Source organism: Drosophila serrata, unplaced genomic scaffold, assembly GCF_035046125.1.
Source record: "Drosophila serrata isolate PLE 108 unplaced genomic scaffold, ASM3504612v1 contig_272, whole genome shotgun sequence".
In the NCBI taxonomy this organism is placed as follows: Eukaryota; Metazoa; Arthropoda; class Insecta; order Diptera; family Drosophilidae; genus Drosophila; species Drosophila serrata.
The window spans coordinates 9,685,953-9,708,058 of record NW_028257170.1 but is presented as its reverse complement, the minus strand read 5'-3'; the positions used below and the strand labels follow the sequence as shown (position 1 = coordinate 9,708,058).

Here is a 22,106-nt window from a genome sequence, read left to right as displayed (position 1 = left end):
TTAGAAAATCTCTTGTATCTAGGAGGAAAGGGCTTATCTTACCTTGGTGCGCAGCTCTTCGTCAGCGCGAATTAAGACATCCTGGCCGGCGGAAATGTAGCCCAACAATGCCCGCTGTGGCTCCGTTAGATTCACAGAACTAATGCGAACTTCCTTAGTCTAAATACGTACATTTGAATATATTTATTAGTTTTATAAATCAATTAATAATCACTCCAGCAGAATGCATACTTGGTGAAACTCTGGTTGACCACTGGCTGTTCTCAGAGATTGCAGCATGTCGGGAGACAGGGATTAGAGATTAGATGTGTCATGTTAGTTCGCTGCCGATGAGGGGGAGTCATAGGACACATGGTTATGGTTATGGTTATGGTTATGGTTAGTTTAGGAGTACGAGTACGAGTTTGTGCAGTGGCAAATCAGGAAAAAAGCGCGTGAAAAGAGGATTAACTGAGTGGAGTGGAGTGTGTGAGTGCGGTTAGTGTGTGTGATTTTTGTGTCTGTGGTTTTCAGCAGGTGCGAGACGGGGTCAAAGGACAACTCACCGTGGGCGGCTGGTGGGCATGATTCACCTGGCCAACGAATGCGCCATATTGCACCGTCTGCACTTCGTTGTGCGTGAAGGGGCGCTCGGCTGTTTTTGAATTCAAAGGACGGGGGAGGTACAAAAAAAGTCAAAATTATAAATTAGCATACTCAAGAAGTAAGCAAGTAAAAAATGAATCAAGCAAGTACACATAATTTATATATATATAAATAATACAATATAAGGTCTTAACCTTGGAGCTCTCATTTTTTATAAGGCTTAGATTTTTAATAAAGGTCTTTCAAAGCATTTTTTTTTAATATTTGCCAATCCCAATGAACTTATTTTAATTATTATCTATTGTAACAAGATGCTGGCTCCAGAATCGTTTTTATTCAAGGCGCTCAAGATTGCATTTTTAAAGATTTTTGTTGAAACTCTAACTCTAACTCTGGTCTGTCAATTACATATTCAAGAATTCTTTTGGGTTATCTTTCCCACTGTTTAGTTTTACAAAGTCCCTAAAAATAAGTTAATTACGACCCCATCAACTACAAACTAATAAACGCAAGCTTAAGTGTTTACTCCATTTAATATATAAACAAGAAATCTCTAAAAAAAGACTCACCGTCATAGTTTCGTATAATACCCGGATGAGCCAAGCTCTCCACATTGAGTTGCTCCACACGATTCGTTTCGTGTTGCAAGAAGGTAGCCCTGAAATCAAGAGGAAACAAAGCTTAGCCGATAGGTCTTAGGATCATTGTACTCTCTCTACTCACTTGGAAGGTGCCACCGACTCCTCCACCATAGTGGAGCCCTCATCGCCCTCGATGCCAAAGTGATCCTTGGTCTGTTTCTTTTTGAGTATAATATCGATGTAGCCAGCGATGAGCTGGACAATCTGCTCGGCCTCCGTCGTCTGCACCGAATAGTACTGATTGGCATAGTCGCCAAAGTCCAGGGTGAAAGTGTTTGGCGAGGCACCCCATCGTCGGACTGTGGTCAATGGCCACGAGACGAGAATCTCCTTGGTGCGCTCGTCAAGGCGCAGCACCGAGTCCTTGGTGACGCCCAACAGGCGGGGAACCAGCTTGTTCTTGCCGTTCATCTTCTCCTTGACCAGGAAGAAGGTAACCCCATAAGTAGGCAACTCCCGGGCGGTCTTGGTGTACAGGACTTTGGCGTCGATTTCGGATAGATCTGCGTGTCTTCGGTGCTCAGCAAAGACTTTCTTCTCAATACCCTTGACGCGCACGTAAGACTGAGGCAGGAAGTCCTTCAAGCTGTAGAGTAAAGATTTGAATTGGATTTATTAAGAGATATAGGTTGAGAATCTCTTTATGAACTCACTCTAAAAATCCGGTCTTGTGCTTGGCCTCGTTGTGAGGTCCAAACTGAATGTGCGTTTGGATGCCAGCAAATTCACAAGCTAAAGAAATAAGAATATTATTAAAAGGGTTACTTAGAAGGTTTCTAATAAAGTAAGCGCACCTTTCTCCTGGGTTACGGGATGCGTGCCATCTAGAATGGCGTCCCTGGCCTGCACATATAGCAGATTCAATTGCACGGGATCCCGGGAATCGATGTTCTGATCCGAGAAAAAGAAGCGACGACGCAGCAAGACCGTCTCGGCCTCATCAATACCCTGTTCCCTCAAGGTACGACTGACATCCACCCAGTTCACTGTAAATAGAGTCCCGTTTTAATAAGTTTTCTTTGGGTAAAGAAAGCCAGTCAGTCAACTTACTCTCATCATCCGTCTTGAGTTTCTTGCGTAAACTCTCCATCTTGGCATCTCGATCCTTCTCCATGATCTTCCGCTTGAGGGTCAGAGTGCCGAACTTGTTGTCCGGCAAATTTTCATTCTGCGCCTCATTGTCCTCGCGCACCAATCCATATTCCTCGTGATTGGTGATGCCGATCTTCGTGCAGATGACCACCATTAGCTGGGACACTGGCTGCGAGTCATCCACCAGAATGGTCTTCACGGCTCCGTCCAGCATGCGAACACGCAAGGTGCGCAGCTTGCGGCGGTATTCCACCGTGTCGTGGTTGTGCAGGATGTAGTAGCCAAGGGTGCGTCCGGCCTCCAGCCAAACGCCTTGCTGGTTCTGCTCATCGGAGATGAATAGGCCATATTCGCTGGCTGTAATGGTCGGAGCAGTCTCTAATTTAGAGGGATTTCTGGATAAGGGTTTAAGGGATTTACGTACGTTGTCCTTGCACAGCTTCGGCGAACTTATCGCGGATGATCTTGCAGGCATCGAAGACTGTGGTATTGGGCTGGAACTGTATGGTCTTGGTCACACGACCACCCTCCAGCTGGATGCGCAGCGATAGCGTGGACATCCTGACGTCGTCTCGGCTTCTTCCTTTCACCTTCTTTTGCTTCCTCGATTCGTTCTTCTTCTCTTCTCCTCACTCTCTCTCCTCCACCTCGTCGTCGTTGTTTCCTTGGGTAAACTTCCAAGGATGTGGAAAATGCAAAAGGCACTGTAACAAGAGATGAAGAGAATCATTAAAGTAAATTGGGTTAAAGAGCTTACTTTTATTGATATATTTCAGTTTCTGGCACACCATATAAGAAGAAAGTTTCAACAAACACAAATATAATTGTTGGTTTTATAATCATTTAAACACTTTTAAAGCGAAATAAAGGGATATTTTTTCTTTGTTTTATATTATCACTAGCTTAATTTTATTCGTTGTTAATAATCACTTGTTCCGTATCAAAATCTGGCAAGGAAAGACCGTAGATTCTCCTATAGGAATTGGGACACTGTCCTATTATTATCCAACATTATTGTAATGGAACATTAAGCTAGAAAAAGTTGAAAGTGGAAATCAGAAACCAGAAAGGCCGAAACCAAAAACCCTGAACCAGGAACCAAAACCAAAACCGAAACTGAAACCACCCCCAAAGCGTAAGGATATCTTTTGCCGGGCGGACAAGGGGCGGTGGATGTGGATGTGGCAGTTGGCAGCCACCACCCAAAACGCAGACGACCGATAAAATTGCTGATGAAAATCTTCTCCACAAACACACACACACACACACACACACACACACATACATATACACATAAGAGAGGGCATCGCAGGACACTTGAGTTTTCCAAATCAAAGCCTAAAAGCCCAGGCCCATTGTAGTTTCCTTAGGGGGTTGGCAATGTAACCCCACACCTAAGCATCTTCCTTCGACCGCTTCTCTCACTTCTGCTTCGGGGCTCTCCTCTCCAGCAGCTCCGCGTCATTACGGCAGGGCTTTGGATTTTAAGCCAAGTGCTCCTAATGCCTATCTTTCCATCCCCGAAGAGCGGGCGTAATTGATTTTCTGTCGCCCGCTTTTTTAGATCCAGCAGCAGCAGCACCAGCAGTAGCTCCTCTAAGTGTGTCACAGTTCGCCATTATTATTTTCTCTAGCTAAGGCAAAAATCAATAATTTACACAAATGTTTGTTGCCTTTTTCCCTCATTGTTTTTTGTTTTTCGCTTGGAGAGCTGAAGCGGAAGCGGAAGCACTTGAAATTTCCGGCAGACGACACACACACACACCGCACAGAGACAAAACCGCACACAAACTTTCACAATTACTTTTAACGGCCGGGCAGGACGTCCAGGACGCCTGTTCCATATGGTGGCGATAGTTGGCCCCGCTCGTCGGCATCCTGGGGAGAGTCGTTGATTAGGTTATCCGGCTGTGAGAGCGGCACACGTCTGCTGCCCACGGAATCTGGCACGTTAATGATGAAAAGGCTGACTCAACCTTTGGACTGAGAGCGGCAGAGCCACCGGCAGAGGATGCGGTCGCGGCAGAGGGATGCTGCTGCGCCGACGTCAGCATCCTGCGAGTGTCTGCTGCTGCTGCTGCTGCTCCGGTGGTGGTAAAACCACCGCCAGGAGAAGGAAGAGAACTCCAGAGAGTAGCGCCGGCGCCGTATCTCCACGAGAGAGTGCGAGAGAGTTGAGTTTGACCCCAAAGGGTGCAGCCACTGGGAAAAACACCCTTCTCCTTGGGAAATTGGAGAGTTATCTCCTCGCACTCCCCTCCGTAACCGGTGTAGACTTTTCACGGCGCCTGAGTGGCGCCAGCCAGCTGAAAAAGTATCTGAATCCTGCGCAGCTTCAGCAGGCACACACAAAGGAGGCAAACCGAAGGGTCAGGAGGAGGCAAACAATCGCTGCGTAATCTGATACGGAGCTACACTGCGCGACATGACGACAGGTTCAAAAGGGGGAGTCAAGTGCGCAGTCACGACAAGAAGTTGTCCCTTAAATAATGTTTACAAACTTTTAAAGAAAATATTATATATCTAAGACATTTAATCATGATTGAAATTATTTAGCAAATGTATTTTGTGATTAATATTATCCTTTAAATAAATATAATATTATTTCTTATGATTTTTAAACTATGTTACAATAAATTTAGTGTGAAATAATATAGCTTACAGAAGCGCTGTCTTCAAAATTCCTCCCACAACTCAAACTTTACCCTCACCAAACAAATACATATTGTAATATGATATATCCCATTAAATCAATTAACTTTATATCAGAAAAGGAAGAAAGAAAGGACAACTACTAATAAAACATTCTCATCCATCCTACTTTCAGAAAACACAAAGGAAAAGCGCAAGCGAATAAAAAAAAACTGTCAGTGTCACGTTCGGAAAATGGATGAAAGACAATGAATGGGATAGATTTCATGGAACCCACAATGAATAATACCAACATTCATGAATACATTGATGAATCAGAATCATTATTAAGTTAAATGGACTGCTTCTGTATATAAAAAGATATCATATTTCTCGGCAGTTTAACTTGAAGTTAACAATTCGCGTCGGCGTTATTCAGTCAAATTACAGATGGCTAATAAAACACAATAATGAATGAAAATAATTGGTGAATTTGCCACAAATTTTCACATATTTTTTTGAGCTCCCATTCCTTCTTCGCCTCCCGCTGTCTAATCCCACTCCTTTTACTTCTCCTCTAAGCATTACCAACAGAATGCAAATGGTAGCCAGGCCAGGAGTCGGAGGTGGCATCGAAGCCTCTCACTAATTGGCAACCACTTTCCATCCAGAAGTCACACTGAGCTGCTAATGGATGTAATTTACGGCCGACAACGTTTTTCTTATGAGCACAACTAATTAATTGACTTGGGATGTGGGATCCAAGGCAACGAATTGTGGATTTCTGTTTATTCATTGAACCTAATAACGAATTGCAACTTGCAAGGACATCAATCGTTCATAAATCTAAGAAGTTATTTGTTAAATTTAATTAAATGTTCGTATTAAAATCTATTAAAAATTTTATGAAAAAAGTGTCTTTTAAAACAAGTGTTAAAAACCTGACAAGGCACATTTGGATATTGCTTCAGAAAAGTAAACACCCTGTTCCTCATCAGTATCCTATACTGACTTTTAAATTTAGTGAAAATACTATAAGTTTTACATTAGGTTCTTTTTGGACTTTAATCCATTTCGAAGATCTAGTAAGAAATTTTGGAAACGAATGGTAAGCTAGTTCCAAATATGAACCTCCTTACAGCTTACTGTAAGGACTCGTTTAAAAACTGAATTTCTTAGAAAGATTTGTGTTGAAATATACAAAAATACAATCTTTAAATAAGATTCGGAATTCTAAACAAGTCCAAACTATTCTTTTAAATCAAATCTAATTTCATTCATAATAAATCTATAAAATACTACAAAAACAAAGGAAATCTAAGTAATTTGCTTTTACAAAACGTGATTTTCTCCAGTTTTACTTACTTTTCGAACACTTTGATAGGCTCATCGTGGGATCTTGTTTACAATGAACGTTCTTTACGAAGATGTTTATATAGTATTTTTCGGTAAGTTGGCGGATCGAAAAACGTTAAGGCACACAGAGCTTATGGTTACGGGTTTTCTTTATCGTTTTTCTTTTTGGCTTAATGCTTATAAAGGCACGCTCGGGCGTAGGGTGTGTTGGGTGTGTGTGTGTTTTTTTAATGTGGTGTGTTTAGTGTTTTAGTTGTTGTTTAATCGATCGGCTTGACGTTGTCATCGAAAGGCATTGCGGGGTGTTTGAAGGGAGATTTTAAAAATCGTTGACTGCGACGGCAGCGCTGGAGCTGGAGCGAGATCCTGCTGGAGATCCTCCTGGACTCCGGCGGCAGCTGCTCGACGAGCTGAGGCACGTTTGTGGTGTTTGGCAAACGGAGCGGACCGTTTTTGTACAAAAAATTGTACGGAACCGAAACTGAATTTACAAAATACTCAACACAAGACGATGGCAAAAATCGCTAACAGTTTGGAAAATCTTAAAAACGCGTATACATCATTAAATAACGTGTGTGAATTTTGCAATTTTGCAATGCTCTCTGACCTCAACAAATAACGTTTAAAAATTTTGTGGGTTCTCTAGTGTAAAAGCTTTCGTTGTGTAAATTTTGTAAAATATATATAAACGTGTTTGACTTTGTATATATATTATATATATTGTTAAAAACGTGTAAGACTTTGTAACAAATTTTTGTGTTGTTTTTCTTTTTAAGGCTTTTTTGTGTCTGTTCTAAGGCAAATTAGTGGCAGAGTTTTTAGAGACTTAGGGTCTAGTAAAAGTAAAGTTTCTGTCCAAGGCACTCGACGACAACAACGCAGTATGTGGTGTGTGTGTGGAAAGTTAAGAATAATTCCTAAGGATAAGGCACGAACTATTTATGACGAAAAACAAGGAACCGAAACGGTACAAAGGCACTTGACCGCCAAACTTAACGAATGTTTTAGAAACTCAACAACAAAACGCTTTGAAAACGCGACTTGACACTTTGTGACTTGCTTTCTTTTTTGTTTGTGACTGATAGCCAGTAGTCCTGGCTGTCCTGGCAACTCCTGCCCGATCAGCGGCTAGGCCTAGAATGATGTGCTATGCCGGCGACACATCCTGAGCTTCTGACGCCAGCATCATCCATTCCACAAGTCGTAAGCGTTGTGAGAATCCGCGACTCGACGGCGTCGTCCTGGCGTCGTATCCGCGCATGCTCCGCGGCTGGGATGCAAAAAGTCTGGGCGAGATGGCATGTGCCTGGACAGCCCTGGCAGTGTGGCTGCGGGAAAAGGATGCTGCTGCCGCTGCTGCCGAGATCGTAAAACTGCCTAACCATCGCATCCCAAAGGAAAAGGGAGGGTTTGGGTTTTGGCCTTTTCACTTTGGTGTGTTTCCTGAGGAAAATCCACCACCAACTGGGTGCGCCCCATGGGTGGCCCTGGACCACCAATGGCTGAACTTCGCCTCCGCCTTATGTACAAGCCCGGCCATTTACTTAGCCAAAGTTGTGTGTAAGTTTGTGTGAAACAACATGCAAAATGAGTAATGGTTAAGGAATAGCGGGAGATCCTTAATTTTCCCTGCTTTTTTGCGCTCAGCTCCATTTTAATTAATCGGATTTCCCTTGATTAATTGCAGCAAGATGAGTTACGTAAAGTTCCTGAGATCTCTTTAAAGCCTGAGAAAGGATAATGTAATGTCTCCTCCTCATATCGAACCCACTTATTTGTGCAATCTCTTTGGACGACATAAAAGCGGAGGAGGAAGATGGCAACAAAAAATAAGCTCAACTGGCGCGACTTTCTGGCGCCAAAGCCTCCATTTTGTCTGGCCATATAAACGGGTGTACAATATCCTTGGTGTGTGTGTGTGTGTGTGTGTTCGTCCTGGAGCAGCGCGTGTGCCTGCGTAGGAGTCCTGTGGTGGCCGCCAAGGAATCTGCACTGTTTTCACTTGTCTTGGGACACGTTTACTCCTTCCCAGCCATTTTCTCCCCCTCTGATTGCTTCACCCCCGTTCACCGATCCCGCTTCCCGTTTCCCGATGCCTTCGGTGGCAAGGATAACAAAGTGCCATGGGGCAGCGCCAATGTGGAGCCCTTTTATGTAATTTGCACAGTTTTTATTTCTGTTTGTGCTAAGCGAGCAAAATAGAATTTGCCAAGAGATACAGCGACTTGTCTGGGGCATAAAAATAAAGCCCCAGAAAAGGCATAAAGTTCAAGGAGGCATACATTTAAGCCAATATCAGTTTATAGGTAGGGATAAGATTTTAGTTCTATTTGATTAATTGAGGGAATAAAACTCTTCTCTCATCAAACAAAATGTTATTTAATCAAGACTACTCGCATTTCTCTTTCTAAACAAGAATTAAACTTATACTTTTTAAATGTTTATAAAGCGTCTAAAATCCCTGTAGTTCTTACATCATTCTTCATTCATTCATTAACTTTTCTAAGTACTAACTGATTACCTTCCGAAAAAATTAATGAATTTAAAAACGACTAGTAGCAATTACACTATAATTCTTCATATTATATGATTTTCAGGCATAGATTACAATAATATTTACACGAAACTTTCACAAAAAGAAGTATTAGTCCTACTATTGGCGTATTTAAGTCAACTAAATAATAATTTATAATTAAGGAAGACCAAGTCCTACTATAAAAGTCATTCTAAAGAAAAGCTAACGATAGCGTAAATTATCACTTTCTCAAATGTTTCATTAAAATTTACCTAATTTGTAATACAAATATTACAACAGCTTGTTTCAAAGAGGAGAATATGTTACGTAGAGTAACGATTTTATAAACACAATATATGTGGGCAACAATAAATCAGTAGAATAATCCAACAGGGACTACACCATGAGAATAATTTTAAAAGAGAAAGTACACATCAAATACCACCATTTATATTACAACAATAATTAGATCACATATTTGATGGTAAATATTAACCAATTAATTACAAACACCAAGTGATTTCATAAGGGAAAACATCCAACAATTCCCCACTATATAGATTGCAACACTCAGAAAAAAAAGATCTTCAAGAGCTTCTATTTGATTATGGAGATATCCATTGACACCTTCTTCACTCACCTCAATTCGTTGGTAGCCCCTGGACTGGGCTAATGGCTGTTCGGGTTAGTTTCTATTGTAGTTTCGCAGATAGTGGAGAAATGTGAGTTGTTGTTTATCGAAAGTTGTTTGTTGTGTGTGCTGGTGCGCCCGTGTGTCTTTGATGTGTGTTTGAAGGCAGTAGTTGTAGTGTTAAGGGTAATCGTTGTTGCTGTTGTTGCGTTGCTTATTTCTTCGTTGCTTGTTGCGGTTGTCGTTTGATTTTGATTTGTTTAGAAGATCTGCAAATAGAAGAGAAAAGAGCGAGCGAACGGTTAAAACTGCGAACTGCAGACATCGTTGGAGGGAAATGGGAATGGGAAAATCTCTCAAGTCTCTCTCGCCACGCTAGCCACTCCAAACTGAAAACGCACAAGGCATTTTTCCTGTTTTCATTTTCCATATTAGCAGTGCTCGACCTCGGCGATGAGGATGATGATAGTAGTGATGATGATGATGATGATGGGTGGATGGAAGCAGAGTCTCGGCTGGAGTCAGTAAGGTGGGGCATCTGGTGGAGATGAAGGGGCCCCTGCACATATATGGCTAGATGTTGGCATTGCGGTTAATGCCACCAAGGCAGCCGGAGCACACGGCCACCGATATGTGCGCACATAGAATACCATTCCAAGAATGCTGCACCAGACTTTTCCATTAGCGTTTGCACATCGCCAGCGACTTTTGTTTACAGCAGCAGCAGCACTAGCAGAAAATATCAATCAACACCCAAAAGCCCAAAAGAGTGCATCATCCATGGAGGAGGAGGAGGAGGATCGATCGACTGGAGAGTTGTCAGCTGCAGCTGGCCAGGAATGCGGCTGCTGCGGTCTTCCATTTCTGGCCATTAACCCAAGGAAAGTCATACTGCCACAATGTATTTGCCTAACAACTACTGTGTGTGTGGTTTTTGCAATGGAAACAAGAGGTCTTCAAGGATGTAGATGCAGATTTCTAATCTAACTTGCTTAGGAATCTCTTTTTATAAACAAAATAAAGATCTTACAAGTCACTTTTAGGGAAAAATCTTTGTTATTTCATTAAGAAAACGCTCCAGAGATCATTCAGTGATTGAAATATTTGTACATTATCAATTTCAATCGTTTGTCATGGGTTTAGACCGGGTTAAGACTCCCCCTCAAATCGCATTCCCAACATACAGGTGCAGGTCAGCCCTCAATCCATTGGCAAGACAAAAGATATCGGCATGGTGTGGGCGTGAGTGCCCCTGCTGATCTCCTGGCCCCCATTCCTAGACTCAACGAAAGCGAAATGCGATTGTGGGCGTTGTTGGACAAGTTTCAGTGGTTAGTGGGTCGCCGGCTGATTGAGTTTATAAAATGCTACAAGCTACACGCTACACGCTACACTGTTCACGGTACATGGGCCAGGCCATTGAGTGTGTGTATGCTGTTCTTCGCGGAGCAATCAAAATTACAAAACGATAGCGTCACGTAGTTATGGCGAACACAATCTGAGACCTTGGCACGATTCTGCCATGCGGCCAGATGTCAGGTTAGGTGCTCCGGCACGTTCTACAATGCCGTAGCTCCCGCGACCAGCTGCAAAGGGTTCCGAGTGGAGTGGTTTATGGCCAAGACAGGCGGCATTTCTCGGGGAATCATTTGGATGGGTTTATTGACCCCAGAACAAGGGAAATATATGATGATCATTTGTCACATATGCAATCATAACTCTTCTCTGGAAAATGTAAGCAAAGATTAAAGTAATCTTTAGAAGAAGCAACTTATTCAGATTATTATGCTTATAAAAATGAGATTCTTTAACTATGATCAATTCTAATTGAATATATTGTATTCAATTGAGGCGTACATATTTTTATTTCCTCCTAAAATTCATTCATATTTGTGTTCTAAAGAGACTCATTTGATTTCATGATGTCACATTCATTACAAACATTTCTCAAAGATTTTAATCAATTATTACATCAGAGATTCCTATAAAAAGACTGCCATAAAAGTATGACTAATTAATAACTAAATCTTCATTATTGAATTAAGCTTTTAATTTGGCTGTCCGTCAAAAATCACCCATAACGCACCCACCTATAGAGGCACACAAAATAATACCTCATATGATATATACGCAAACGTAGGTGATGACTACACATGCAAGTGCTTAAATCAGCTTCCAATGCTATAAATCACATCACACACAGAAAAAAATAAGAAAAAAGAGAAAGGAGATTTTAAATAAACTGCCAAAGAAAATTCATCGAAAAATGTGTTGAAAAAAAGGCCATACGAAAAAAAGTTCCCTCTAACGATAAAGGCAAAACAGTTTTTAATTAAACCAAAACAACATTCAGACCTCATACTAGAAATGTGCCCAATTCCACATCCATGCTATATATACATATATGTAGAAGGAACGCTATAAATACCCAGTAAAAAAACTAAGAACTTTCAAGGTAAACAAGTATACTTTGGAAAGCAGACAAATCTTTTGGATTTTCCATTCGATGCGCCTGAGAAATCAATGGCTATGCTCGAAATGGAAAGCAAAAGTGTGAAGAGCCTACAGATGATAATACCATACCCATTGATCTGGCACGATTTCCACGCTTGACTTTAAATAGAACGAAGATGCCAAGTATATTATAGAGAGGATAATTCCACCTCGGGCAAAGGAATAGCTACTACACAGATCTTTAATCCGACGAAATTGTCCCACCGCGGAGCTTTCACTGTACTGTGCCGGCGGCGGTGGCGATGATGGCGATGATGGCGATGATGATGCTGCTCTTGGCTCATTCATCTGCTCATTTCTTGGCCCCGTCCTCTGAGTCATAGCTGAATTTATAGAAATTTCAATTTGTGTGTACTACAAACCCGCTGGTTTGGAGGTCCAACAGATGGCCAGGGAGCGATCGCCCCACCGGCGACGCGCCTGATTATTAGTTTCGCTTGGGTAATGTAACAAAAACAGCATCCAACGACTCGTGCAAACTTTTATTTCAGTTTTGATGTCAGCGGAAATTAGCGAGCGGTCAGCGAAACAGCGAAAAAATACATAAAAGGCCGTTAGTCAAATGTGTCACGATCCAGTGAGACAGGTACTGAAAATGGTTTAACGAGACCAATTACGCCAGACGAAAGGTTGACTTGGCTTTAGCATAGTTTCAACTGAACAATTATGTGTTCTTCCAGGCCTTTTTCGGTGTCATACTGCATATTTTATTATTTTTAACCTTGCAAAGGTTAAATTAGTGTTTAAGTAGAATCTAGAGACTGCTTGAATACCTTAATTAATTTAATCAATGTCAGGTTGATGTTTGTTTAAATATTGGATGTTAAGGAGCAGATATAATTCAGAAATTCATTCTTAAAGAAACTCTACTATTTTCTTTGACATTTTAATCCGCATTCAATTTCAAGGGTTCCACTGATTTTCTTTGTCGAAAATTGCAATACCCGATAGACAATGGCTTTAATTCAAACCAATAACATTGTTTATTTGGCGATTTTGTGTACGTTTACACATTTTCAGCACTTATAAACAACAGTCACGTTCTGGCGCTTCCTTTCCACTGATCTGGGTTCGTTCAACCCGACTGAAAGTGATCGCCAATAAAAACACTTTTCGTTTGAAATAGCAAACTCCTCAAGCTTGATGTGATTTTCTAGTGTTCCCAGAGACACATGGGAGTTAAATGGCTGGGCCACTCCCGCACACCAGGGGTCAAGTTGGCAGATTTTTTTCAAGGATCTCAGATCCCTGCCACTGACGACTCCTTTATATGCACCTTAAGATAACCCCTGAACTGAGTGGAGCTGTAATTTGAGTAAACAAGACATCGTTGTCGCCGGGGCAACTCCATGGCCAACAATGGGGCACAAATTTTGTATCGCTATCAGCATCAGCCGGCAACAACAACAATGGGCCAATGATGATGGCAAAATCCAGATAAAAGATGCATTAAAAGTAACAAAATACACAAATAAACAAACGCACAGGCCCAGGGATGTGGCATGGATTTGGAAAGGATAGATGGATGCCTGGGAAGGCAAACAAACAAATCGAAGCGAATGAATCGACGGCGATGACAAAAGCACGACGTTTCGTCCATGAAGGGGGAGAGACTGTGGTGGGATCGGGTTGACACAGCCGGGGATAAGTCACTCGAGATGGCCCTGTAATTTTCAATTACCGAATCAAGGTGGTGGCACATCATAATGTGGCCAAATTATGTCAGCCGGAGTGATAGGGATCAATGCCCCAATTAGAATCCTTTATGAAGGAGGAGCGTGTTGGTAATTAGCCAGACTTATGATACTTTGAGCAGGGATTGTTAAGGATTTATAAAAGGAAAGAGAGTCAAGTGGATTTAATTACAAATTAAGATTAACAAAGAAGTAATGCTTACAGATTCCAATCTTTTCATTTGAGTAAAACTTTGCATTTTCTCAGGAATCTTAAACAAAAGTTACTAAGAGAGATGTACTTGTTCATTTTTTTAATTCCAGAATAGATTCGTTTAAAGTAACTAAACCTTTCTTTTCCTTTTCAAGACTGTTCTATAAATCTGTGTGAATTGCTCTAGATAATTTTAACTTTTGTTACCCATTCCATAATTTCCAACAACATATACCATATATATTTTGCATTCAATGTATTTTCTACCCTAGAAATTACACATTTCCTGCCAACATGGATTGTGCCTTAGCTTCCTTCCTTCCTTCCGTTTCTCGATCTACATACGAAAGACATTGCCAAGCAATTTTATGATTGGATGCCAAGTTCCATTCCCATGCCACCATGCCTTTGCCCACTTAGGAAGGAGCCCCTCCTGTTAGTCACCCTCGTTCTGTTGTGCCCCTCATCCAACGTCAGCATCGTCGTCGTCGACGTCGTCAATCGGAGACGGCAAAAAATTAGGCTCCCGCCAGTCGGGCTCCAATGGATTTTCGCACAAGTGAGTGCCAAAAGCGACAGTGCCACGCACATATTCTCGAATTTATATGTGCGTAAGTATTTATATACAGCGATATAACAAATAGTCGTCAGGGGCATCCCTGCCCGCGGAGAGGAGACTGCAGCCGGGATGCCTTTCGGGGGGGCGGCCACTCGAATGCCGATGCATCCATGGGCCAAATAAGAGAAAGAAAGGCACTTTGCTTTTCACACTCACCACTCAGCCACTCACAGTGGCGACACACAAAGCAGTTCCATTGATTAAGAGAGGAGACCCATCCCTGGCCCTGTTCCAATCCCCCATCCAGATGGAAATAAATTGCAAGGCAAGGCCAAGCCTAGCGATAACTGCCGATGGACACGACAATCTCGGGAAGGGAGCAGACAGCCGGGGGAAAAAGATAATCAAATCGGGAATGGAATGCATAAAATGTGGGGTTAAATACAGAGGAACTTTTCTAGCCCAACGCGAGAAATTAATGAAGATCAAACTGAGAAACTGAGTCACCGAAAGAATTTCACTTTTACTGGAATTTATATCTCTTTGTTCAAATGTATAATCTAAGAAATGGTATTTTTCTTAAACTTAATTTTAATTTTAATTGATCTGTTAAACTAGAAGATAATGTTTTCCATATCTTAAGGGGAACATCAAAATTACCAGTTGGAAACGGAAACCCTTACTTATCTTTGTCTTGTTTATTTTTACGATTTTGCGATAAGTTGCTAAAAAAAAGTTTTGTTTGCTTTTTTAATAAGAAAAATAAGACGTACTCGAGTTATAAACAGAAAGAATATCGTGTCTCTTTCAAGATATATGTACAAAATAAGCTTGGGTAGGCATATCTAAAAAGATAAAGACACATCTCCTGAGATTTCAATTCGAGAGGCATCAGTTCAATGAGATTATTCGAAATCTCCATTGATGATCTATATCTGAATACATTTTTAAGCTGTCTTTTGATATTATAAATAAAAAAAACTGCTTCCAGTTTAAGTAGCTTTAAATATTTAATAATTATCTGTAGAACATGTAGTAAATCTCTTGACATTTCCGTGGGACCTTATACAATATACAAATAAAATACAAAATATGATTTTGAAGATTTTCCTACATTTCCTTATTCACCATTTAAGATCCCTTTGGATACTCATGTTTATTCAATGATTTTTCCTGTAATAGAGACAGCTATTTTCAGCGTATCCCTTTGATGCCATATAATGGAAACATCTTAAGCCCTTTACAGCCATTTCTCGTGATTATCTCCACTCGGTGTGGATTCGGGGGTGTGACACAAACCACAACCCGTTGCAATCGGAATGCCAAAGTCGACATATCGACTGACCGCATCGAATTCACTCGCTGACGGACTGACAGATTGATGAAGTGCCCAGATGCGTGTTCGTTCAGCCCACAAACCCCAAAATCCAAAACAATAAAAAAGCGCCAATGAGTTACTGACGTAATCAAGCGGGGATTTACGACACCCACTGCGATGAGATAGGAGGAGATTGGAGGGAAGGAGGGCCCAACCCACTTCCACTTCCACTGGCAAACCAAATAAAACGAGGCGATTCGTCGTCGGTAGTCGATACTGCAAATTAATTTTTGCATAAATCTTCGGATGCCTGCACATTTCTGTGTGTTTGCATACAAACTTGGTGACAATAAACCAGCAATTCCCCTGCGTTTATTTTTAGATCCGAATGCATATTCTTTATCGGCATTAATAGTAAACAACAAGGGGCCAATCTCCACCGTTTTTAAATGACTCAACCGATGAGTGTGCGTGTGCAAAAAGGGAAGGCGAATCGAGTTGAGTTTGAATCGAATCGAAGGAGGAAGTGCTCGGAATTCCGATTCAGATGGCCGGTTCTAGTCTCTGTTGTGCTCTTCTCTGCTCAGCTCCCACCTCCGGCCACTTGAGTTCCGCGTAATTAAGAAACATTCCGAAACAATAAACTATTCCAAAATACGGGCAACCCATCGAACTCAATATGGAATCTTCTTTGCCGAGTTGTTGCTGTTGCCGCTGGCCCATTTTGTTTATTTAGCATTTCGACTGTTTGATTCGGGTCCGGTGCAAAAGCGAAACATGTGTGCGGCAGCACTACCCACATCGCATGAGTCCCAAGTAGTTGAATCTCTGCACAGAGAACAATTAATTATAAAGCTGAAATTGGGTTTCTTTCAGAATTTCCTTACAAGTTATAAGAAGAGAAAAAAAGATTTTAAAATCAGTTAGATTAGTAAGATTAGATAAGAATCGCGAGGGATTTAAAGGAAGCACAGAACTCTGCAGCATTGATCGACATTAATACATGGTTTTAGGATAATGATGAAGCTCCTAAGAGAATGTAAGATCCTCACCTCTAAATACACTTTCTTAAAACCATACTTTTAATCTCAATTCAAGTGTTTTCCCAGTGTATTTATATATAGATTCGGCGTGTGTATGCAAGCATGTATCCGAGTGCAATACAAAACCATTGAAAATGCTGAGGCGTTATGAAAATAGAGCGCACACAACAGTTGTTGTTTTTATTTTTTAATTGTTATTACGCTGTTCGTTTTGCTTTTTGTTCTTTCGGCTGCCGCCGCAGCATTGAATTTTCTGATAATTGTATCGAATTGGCCGGTTGGTTTGGCTTAATTTGCTTTAATTGAGCTTGAAACAGGCAGTGAACAAATGGCTGGAAAAACGAAATAATAATTCAGTAGAAGTACAGTAGCAAATAAATGGCAATTTATAACTTTGTAGTGAAAGTTTTTTAATGACTTGACCCAGAAGTTTCATTGTCTCTGCTGAGCTTTCCAATCTGACATTTTCCATTATAAACAAATCAAAAAAGTATGCATTTCACGCCTGCCACAATACGGAATTCAATTAATCCCCAAATTATGAGGTAATCCTTGATGCAAAAAAATCATCCCCGGGACACATCAATCTCTCTTTCGAAAGTTGCATGGCCAACCTTTGCACTCCGTCTGGTAGTCACTCTCGCCCAAAGCGAAGCGAATTAATGACTACAGCTCAATTAATAAAACAGCAAAGAAATATGCAAAGCAATAAAAAACAGAAACAAAAAAAAACACAAAAAACAGAGAAGCAGACACAAGTGGAAAATGCAATCGAAACGTGCCCCAAAATGGGCAACACAAGCTGCCCACCAGCGTTCCACCAGTGACCGAGTTACGGATCAGTTTGCTCAATGGATTGCCTCTCTATCGAAGCCGAGTGTACACGCAGAAGCACACCACACCACAACACAACACTTCACATACACACACTCTAAAAAAAAACACCCAAAATAAACCTCTCAGACATTTGTAGATAGTTATATTTATAATTGGAAATACCAATAGGTTTTCCTTACTTATAGAAAAGTCTAGTGATATATGAGTTCATTTTTGGCAAACGCAATTAAAGTAATATACTTTTGCATTTTCTTCCATGATTAATAGTCTTTCTCACATTTTGATGCAGTCATATTTCTCTTTCTTTTAGGATCTTATCTTAAAAGAAGGAAAATATAAAGGGGACTGAGTCAGTAGAACACTGCTGTTGAACATTCATACGATAGATATGAAGAAAAATTTCCAAGAGATTAGTTCAAAGTAAACATATATAAAAACAAGGAAAAATGTAAAAAAAAATGTATATACTTTAAAAAGAAATTTAAATCTCTTTTATTATAAACAATTCATAAACAAAGCTTGTTTTGGGGTATTTCCAGATCTTACAATTTGTCAAGTGTACTAACAACTTGGCGGATGCAAACGTCCCCACGTCCGATATATTCGGTGGATTTGGATTTTAATGTGGTTGTAGAGCCGATGCACTGCCCACACAGTGCGGCATGGAGTGAAAATGAGCTCCGATCTCGATTTCTTTATGTTTCCGAAGCGTGTTTATGTGGCGGACATTCCAAAACCGAAGCCCAATACAACTAATAAGGTCAAAACGCTCGAAAGAGATAGTGATAGAGATGGCGACCGAGGGGCTTAAACGAGCATTGACATTTTGAGATAATGGATAAATAATATACAATACAAAATACGCCCACAAAATGGAGCAACAACGGCGACGGCGAAATTTGCCAAACAATCGGACAAAAAATGTGAGGAAAAGTACACAAAAGAGCGGAGAAAACGAAGATCACTTCTCTGTGTGTGTTGAGTTATGACAAAACATCGAGAAGCGCGAGATATTTAAATATATCTCCGAATCGGAGAGAGAAGCGGAAAGAGCGCAAAAAACAATAAATCTACTTGCAGATGCAAAACAAATCTTAAGAGCGTATGTGTATCTCAAAGATAATTTGTATTTACGACAGAGTGGCGGAGCTGTGGGGGAGTGGGAGGCAGCTTTAGCCAGCTGCTAAGGCAAACGAGAAATATAAAATGAAATATACATATATATATACAATCGGTGTGTGTACACAGAATACACTCAAATAAATACTTAAGAAATGAGCAAGTCTATCTAAATGATAAGAAAAAGCTGGCTACCGGGAGATACACATCAGGAAATCTAGAGTTATTTAACATAGTGCAAGTACTATTATTAGTAAACACTTTTATTATAATATCTAAGCCTTTGCTATTATTTAGCCTACTTTTTCTGTTCTTCTATTACACTAATGCCAATTTTCAAGTCAATTTGTTGACTTGCAACTTTATATAGTTTAAGTATTAGTACTTATTTGAGTACAAATATGTGTAAAATTTGTAATAATCAGGTGTATTACCAGACAGACAACAGTAATAATTGATTTAATAAATGTTTTAACACTTCAGTTCGCATCAGGAAGTACAGAACTATACTTGTTTTCAAAAATGAAATATAGCTTTGCCTAATGTTCAAACGATTCAACAATTCACTTCTCTCTCGACACATTTAATCATACATTTCAAAAATATAGTAGAATGATCAGTACGATCAGTATCTCAATATTTTTCCCCGTGCACGAGCATAAATTCAGGGGCAGACATCAAAAAGCAGACGTCGGCGACGGCGCCGGCAGAGCGATGAGGTAATTTTCTGGTTGATTTTTTTAGAAGCGTCTGAAGTCAGAAATCCAAAATCCAAAGCAAGGAAAAGGGTTTTTCGCCGAGGGTTTTGTTAGTTTTTGGCGCGCTTTGCGCAGGCGCAGCGTTGATGAATGATTGATTTCCGAATGGTAAGATCCAATTACACAATAGAATCCCTTATTGCCGCGATCAGGGGGTAAAAATAACACCATATGTCACGCACTTGGGCCCGCGCACTCTTATTGCCCGCTGATATATACCTTCTTTCAATTCCACAATTAATATTTGAACTTGAACAAATACGATATGTGCGATATGTATTTGTATATACATATATGTGTATTGGGATATATATATTTTCTTTTCTCGATATCGGGCGCGGCACAATCGAACGAATCGGCACCGACGACGGATGAAATTCGAATGAGCGCCAAACGGAGAACGCCAAGTGCGAGCGGTTCTCGCTGGCTAAAGAGCGCCGAGCACGCAACAGATGTGAGGCAACCTGCTCCCCGACTAATCTCCTCCAGCTCTCAGTGGCTCTCACTAGCTCTCTCTCTCTCGCGGTGACGATCGCCGTCTGCAAATGTAAACAAAACAAAATGTGCCAGCAAAAGGGAAGGCAGAGGAAGACGACGAGCTGGCAGAGATGTGGATGAAGAGGGGTTCAAAGAGGCGGAGACGGAGGCGGAGGAGGTGGTGCTGCCACAAGGTGATGGACCCATGCCAGTGGTGACTAATCTTTGGGTCCCACTTTTACGGCTGTTTCTTTCTTCTTACAAAACGCCAAGAGGAAGCGACAAAGTGGAAGTGGAAGTGGCCTTAGTCACCTGGGGAATTCTAAGAAAACATTTACAACAGCCTACTAGTAATCGTTAGGTCTTACAAAGTCTGTTGTTTTTTAGGAAGCAGTTACCACCGGTCGACTGTATTGCATTTGTTTAAAGAAAATAAAAACCGGCTACAATAGCAACCATTACAAAATTTTATACAAGTGGTTATAACCGTTTCGGAAAATTATTTAAGGAAAAGGGAAGTTTGCTGCATTTACACTTAACACTTTCTTTTAGATCTACTAAAGTCTTTCAATATAAAGAAAAATGTTTAAATCTTTAAGCACAGAAATACTACGTCTTCAAGATATAATTATTAACTTTTTATGAACTGGAGACATATAAACTGGTTTTATTATAAAAGACTTCTGTTTGGGTTAGATTCAGTCGTAGAATGTGTTTAATATTTTGGCTTATTTGGCGAAAAACTTTTGATTTTAGCCACCTCATATTTAAGAACCATTATAGCTTGTGGAAGTTTGCTTTATATAACATTTATAAGTCATTAATTACAAATCATTCTTTCGTTCTAGTGAAATGTAAGTAAATAGATGCAATCTACACCCTTGAAATCTCATAGTTTCTCATTTAAAATAAGAAAAATGTGACTAATGGAAGTTTGTGTCAAGTTAAGTTATTAATTATAACTCATCAAGGCATCCACATCGCCACCCTCTAAGAAGTAAAGTTTTCTTTACGTAATACTAGAATATGTACAAGATATACATTTTAACTCATTCCCTGCAATCGACTGAAAAGTGTGCGTAAACAAATGAACTGTTGACTTCAATTAGGTCCAATTATTGACGCAGAGCCGTCTGGAGCGAAAGTGAAATCTTTTTCTGAGCCGCAGCGGGATGTCCGCACGAGTCTCGGATCCGGGATCTGTGGGATCTGGTAGCTCGGGACTCTCAGGGGGTTGGTTGGACTCAGCCAAGTCAACTTCACAATTAACTTGAAAATTGAAGGCAATTTGCGAATCCAATCCAACTGGGAGCTGGGGCTATCTTATCGCGGCTGAAATGGAATGGAATCCACTCCCTCGAATGGTTCAATCAGCGGCGATAAAGAGCTGTCAGACGAAACCAACTGCTGCGCCGATAATGCGCCGCATGTAGTGGCACTCTCTCTCTCTCTCTCTCTCTCTCTCTCTCTCTCTCTCTCTGCCTCCTTTAGCTCCTCAGCTGCCCCACGTTAATTCAATTATGTATATTCCGCCGTTCTCGCTGTGGCTAAAAAAAAGTTGCACTTTAATTAGCATAAAACGTAGGCAAAACATACAAACACAAACACAGCGAGTCACACGCACACTTACAGCACTCAGCAGCACGCACACACACATGCGGGCGCTCTGTTACCGAAACATTTGGATGATGACCACTCGGAAAAGGGCGGAATTCGCGTGACCATGGTGCAGCGGCGCCCCCGCAGAGGCCTGCAGGGAGCACCAAGCGGGAGCACCAGGCCAGGCCTGGGGGGATGGTGACTCCACCCCGGGAGAAGCACCCACTAGGCGGCAACAACAACAACAAACACAAAATACGCTCGTTTACTCTTGTTGGCCAGGCCGCAGCTGAATCTCCACAAGCTCTGTTTTCCTACTTTTCCCGCTTTTGAGGCCTTACGCGAATATTTGCCAGATGCCACGGCTATTAAACTATTGATAACTTACAGAAACACACGGCAGGACGGGCTTAAAGAGTGCTAAAATTGTGTAAATAAAACTAACACTTTACAAAAATATGTCGTAGAAAGATAACTTAGGGGGAGTGTGGCCGTTCGTCGTTCAAGCAGTTCGCCAACATTTTCCCGTGGCAAGCAGTTCACT

The 22,106-nt window shown here is 41.0% G+C and overlaps 1 protein-coding gene across 10 annotated transcripts in view; it reads right to left on the bottom strand.

Annotated features, from left to right (window-relative positions):
• The window catches only part of rhea (Talin_middle and talin-RS domain-containing protein rhea), a 32,646-nt gene extending 10,540 nt beyond the window's left edge, over positions 1–22,106 (bottom strand). For 3 of the 10 annotated variants that reach the window (XM_020960762.2, XM_086833633.1, XM_020960764.2), the window contains exons 1-10: positions 21,951–22,088; positions 9,461–9,720; positions 2,743–3,022; positions 2,277–2,675; positions 2,021–2,212; positions 1,880–1,958; positions 1,309–1,812; positions 1,155–1,243; positions 546–634; positions 43–159 (exon numbers count right to left, since the gene is read on the bottom strand). In XM_020960762.2, the coding sequence (XP_020816421.2) occupies positions 43–159; positions 546–634; positions 1,155–1,243; positions 1,309–1,812; positions 1,880–1,958; positions 2,021–2,212; positions 2,277–2,675; positions 2,743–2,878 (1,605 nt within the window). In that variant the 5' untranslated portion in view covers positions 2,879–3,022; positions 9,461–9,720; positions 21,951–22,088. Of the gene's footprint in view, positions 1–42; positions 160–231; positions 258–545; positions 635–1,154; positions 1,244–1,308; positions 1,813–1,879; positions 1,959–2,020; positions 2,213–2,276; positions 2,676–2,742; positions 3,023–4,122; positions 4,278–6,314; positions 7,491–9,460; positions 9,721–19,705; positions 19,943–21,950 lie in introns of those variants that run through there. The other 7 variants (XR_015271888.1, XM_086833634.1, XM_020960763.2 and 4 more) reach the window with 7 other exon arrangements.